At 38.3% G+C, this 4,487-nt stretch overlaps 1 protein-coding gene across 4 annotated transcripts in view; it reads left to right on the forward strand.

Annotated features, from left to right (window-relative positions):
* Positions 1-4,487, forward strand: part of CDC16 (cell division cycle 16) — a 35,598-nt gene that overhangs the window by 17,064 nt on the left and 14,047 nt on the right. For all 4 annotated transcript variants that reach the window (XM_018562997.1, XM_018562990.1, XM_018563003.1 and 1 more), the window contains exons 7-10: positions 296-387; positions 1,155-1,288; positions 2,538-2,617; positions 2,717-2,766. In XM_018562997.1, the coding sequence (XP_018418499.1) occupies positions 296-387; positions 1,155-1,288; positions 2,538-2,617; positions 2,717-2,766 (356 nt within the window). The remainder of the gene's footprint in view (positions 1-295; positions 388-1,154; positions 1,289-2,537; positions 2,618-2,716; positions 2,767-4,487) is intronic.

Raw genomic sequence — 4,487 nt, forward strand, 5'->3', positions numbered from 1 at the left:
ATATACTATAGTTTAGGAGTTGTATTAGAAGTAATTTGCTGCTGTAAATTGTCTGTCTGCACTAAAGCTACATACTCCAGTCAAGCGTTATGTTAAAATACGTCTACTTAGGGATGTGTCGTACATATCTATATTTTCAGAGGAAATGCAGTTTGCAAATACTGAATGTACTGAATGTATTTTGCTGATCTGTTAATAACACTTATTCATGAATCCTGAGTGACAAGGTCGAAATAAATAGTTTTGCCTTGGGATGGTGGAAGTGGTTGCTATAACTTTATTTTTCCATTTACAGAGAAAGAACTTCTTGATTCTCTACCCATTAGTAAGAAATGTCCAGAAGATCAAGAACTCCTCCGTTTCCTCTTTGAGAACAAGCTGAAAAAGGTAAAAAGACCAATGTGAATACTTATGACATGAATAGGTTTTGTCTTTTGCATTACTTTTTAATTAAACAGAAGCATTTTACTCTCACAAACTAAACTAAACCCATCGTGGATTTTCTTTTAAAATGTAGACAGCTTTAAAGCCAAGAAAATGAAAACAGAGGCAGGAGAGTTTTGTTTTTTTTATTTTTTGTGCATATATCATGCAGCACATGACATCCCCCAACCAAAGAAAGAAAATAAAGTCTGTCTTTTACCCTTCTTGACATAAAGCAAGAGTTACAATACAGTTAGGCTGTAAAGGAGATTGCTTGGCCAACCACTGTCTTATGTTTGTGGTCCGCTTTGCAGAGCAAATAAAAGCTCATCCGCTGGATTTTTTTCTTGAACATGCTTGTTTTGGGATCATTAAAAATCCTGCCAGCTAAAATTTCCTTCTATTCTGTGCTTTAATTGTCATTGAATGTAAATGAACCATTTGCCCCTACCTATATTGAGTTTTGACAAGGAAGGCTTCTCCAGGATTCCTTTTGATCTACATGCTCCCTAGGCTAATTCATAATTGGCTAACAGGGAGTAGCAAGGAAGTAGGCACATCTAACTAGTTGCTGGGGTGCCTTCTTTGTGAAACAAAATGGATCAGAAGTCATGGAGAGAATCAACCAGCTTTGCAAAATACCATGATGTTATTTTTATCACAGCTGTATTTACACATTTTTGTTGTTGCCACTATGCTGCAGTAACCTTGACCATGGTGATGTTTTTCAGTACAACAAACCTAGTGAAACAGTAATTCCAGAATCTGTAAATGGCCTTCAGGAAAACCTAGATGTAGTAGTCTCCTTGGCAGAAAGACATTACTACAACTGTGACTTCAAGATGTGCTATAAGCTTACATCTGCGTAAGTACAAGAGTTTCACTACACTGGTGGTTTTTTATGTATTTCTCTAAAGTTGTACTTTGTTAAATGCTGTTTGGTAAGGGCAGGTGATTAGTAAATACAATATGCCCATACTGATTGGATTTGGTGGAATAAACTAATTTCTTAATACAGGGGTGGACAAATTAATATGACATTTAGAAGCCAGTTTGTCCAATCCAGGAGCCAGTTCCATTGACAACTAGAGAAAATCTAAAAAAATAGGCAGCAGCTGTAATTTTTAAGGAACATTGGCTCCTGGGATTTGCCCAGCCGTATCTTTAGTAATCAATATACGTAACTTAGTCCGACATATTTTTGTACCAAGGGCCAGAATATTCCAAGGTATGTTTTTTTAAATATTCTAACATAACTAGAATTCAATTTTTCAATGAACTGAGAAGAAACATCAGTTTATGCAAAGAGTGTGGCATTTAAGTAGACTGGGGCGTGACCATGGTTGGGTTTATTCTTTTATTTTGTCGCATTTTCCTCTTCAAAGTTTTTTTTTTGGACCTGTTATGTGTTACATTTCTTTTGACAATGGGACTGCCTACACTAACTACTGAAACTGGGGGGAAAAGAATGAACTCAATCTTATGTGCAGTCTCTGGTATCTGGTGACAAGCAGAGCCATATTTCATGCATTGAGACTGGAGGCAGAGCTGTATAGGGAACCAAGGTGGAACTGAGATTGCAAAGATAAATAACAATGGAATTAGAGAATTGAAACATGGCCATGCAGCCACATTTTGTGGGGGATGCTGACAAACTGGGATTAGCTGCATAGGAATGGAAAAAGTTCTGGAGGCAATAGAAATTAGTCAAATACACCTATCGGGTCTCTTTTGAAAATGTTAAGTGTTTCTCAAGGTTAAAACCTCTGTCAGGCTTTTACTACTGTCCGTCTCACTCTCTTTATTTGCTCTGGTGACCGCTGACACTGTGTAGAAAGTCAGGGGGAAAAAAAATCTGGATTTTAAGGTCATCACTAGAATAGGGGGTGTGGGGAAATCATCCAGTGGGGACAGCTGTTACAATGTCAAGGGGTAATTCTATTCTCCCTGAGGAAAGACTTCTGCTTTCTTCATGTTGCTAACCAAAGTGATACAGACAGGGAAAACAGGAGAAGGGCTCTCGCCAATCCCTACACTATTAAAAACAAACTTATTATATTTTCAACCAGACTTCAGAGATAAAACTTACTGTATTACATTTTCTGTATTTCCAGGGTTATGGAAAAAGATCCCTTTCATGCTAATTGTTTACCTGTACATATAGGCACTCTTGTAGAGCTGAACAAAGCAAATGGTAAGTTCCCAGCTGACATATTCTGTATGTGAATGGTGTGTGCTTAGTTTAGTTCTCTTTATTTTTTGATAATGAAAACACTTTATGTTGTCTTTACAGAGCTCTTCTATCTTTCACATAAACTAGTTGATTTATATCCAAATAATCCTGTAAGTATTTAAGTGTTTTTCCTGTTTATACACTGCATAGTGTGCTGCCATAAGCATCAGCTTAGAATGTAGATGTCACCAGCACGACAGAAGCTCCTAAGTCAGTGCAAAAACAATTTATTAATAGATGTCACTCAGAATAACAAGCGTTTTCGGGGTCCCCTTCATCAGGCTCAGAGTAGACATTGTGTGCGGCGCCATCCGCTGTCATTTCAAGCACCCATTTATTTATTTTTTGGGATTTCCGATAAGGAGTGCTACAGGATTTATGACTTTTGTACTCATAAGCATAAGCTCGCAGTTAACAGTTGTTGCATGGGCATGTTTTTCCTATTTTGTTTGTGGCATGCAACTCTACCTTGTCTATAATGGAGTATAATCAAGCTTCTGCTTATGTAACTTGGCTCTAGCTTTCTTGGTTTCTTTCTTCACAAATTATTTTGGCAAATTGATTTATAAAGGTAGCAAAAAGACTTCAAATAGGACCGCTATAATATAAGCTGTTGTTTACCCACTAGCCTGCGTTTCCATGTGAGACCTCTTGGTTACATTTCTCTCCTTTTACCCTCATCAGTTTGAGATGCTTCTGAGATCATTCAGTATTCATTGCAGGTGCATTTGACCTGATGTTTACTATACATATAGGGAGAGATGGAGAGACCGAGAGAGAGACCCCGACCCCATAGTGTTGCTTACATGACCAGCTTTGACACCAGCCATTTGAGGGTTTGCAAGGTCTGTTGAGAGCCGACATAAGCCGAATGACAACAGTGACAGTTATCACTAGAGGCATGTTTTCAATGTAGCATGAACTGCACATGTAGGTAGGCAGAATGCACATTAAAAAGCTAAAGGAAACAACATTTGCATAATAACATTTATTGAACAATTTTAAGTTAAGCTTTCTTTCTGGAAAACTGTTTAATTGGTGGGTTTAGTTCCACTTTCACTTCAACCAATTGATCCTTTTCATGTATCATACTGCAGTCCACCCAACCTTGATCTTTTTTGCTTTGGTTGCAGTTGGCCCTTAAAGAAGAAATACAATTGTTTAAACTTTTATTAATCCCCCAGAGGGACCGAGTGTGTGTAGCACATGGTCTCATTTAAATTCGGCTAAGCAGTGTGGTCGGACAGTTTACTCACTGCTGTCTGTCCACACTGCTAGCAAGGATATGGAATTTTGAATGACAGTGCTGGTCTCTGGCAGTAGGGGCCACTCTGAAGGCCAGCAATGCCTGTGGACTATGTGTAGCAGCTTGCTACACACAGTCTACAGCTTGTAAAAACACAGCCCTGGCATATCTAGCAAACATCCCCACAGCACTGAGTGACCTTTTACTATTATGAAGGAACTGGCAGTGCTGTGGAGCTATGTCATACATGGCAGTGTATGATGAGACAACCAAATAAAATGGGACCAATTGTTATATACACTTGGTTCCCTATGGGGATTGAATTACCGTATATACTCGAGTATAAGCCGTCCCGAATATAAGCCGAGGTACCTAATTTTACCAAAAAAACCTGGGAAAAAGTATTGACCCGAATATAAGCCGAGGGTGGGAAATGAGGCAGCTACTGGTAGATAGATACCAATAAAATTACATTAATATTTATTTAAAAGAAAAATAACCTAGCTCTGTAAGTGGAAAAGGGGGTACAGGGCTACATATCATGTACTACGGATCATTTAACCCATTCATATTAGCAGAGGATAA

Source organism: Nanorana parkeri, unplaced genomic scaffold (assembly GCF_000935625.1).
Source record: "Nanorana parkeri isolate BGI_ZX_2015 unplaced genomic scaffold, ASM93562v1 scaffold21, whole genome shotgun sequence".
NCBI classification, from domain to species: domain Eukaryota; kingdom Metazoa; phylum Chordata; class Amphibia; order Anura; family Dicroglossidae; genus Nanorana; species Nanorana parkeri.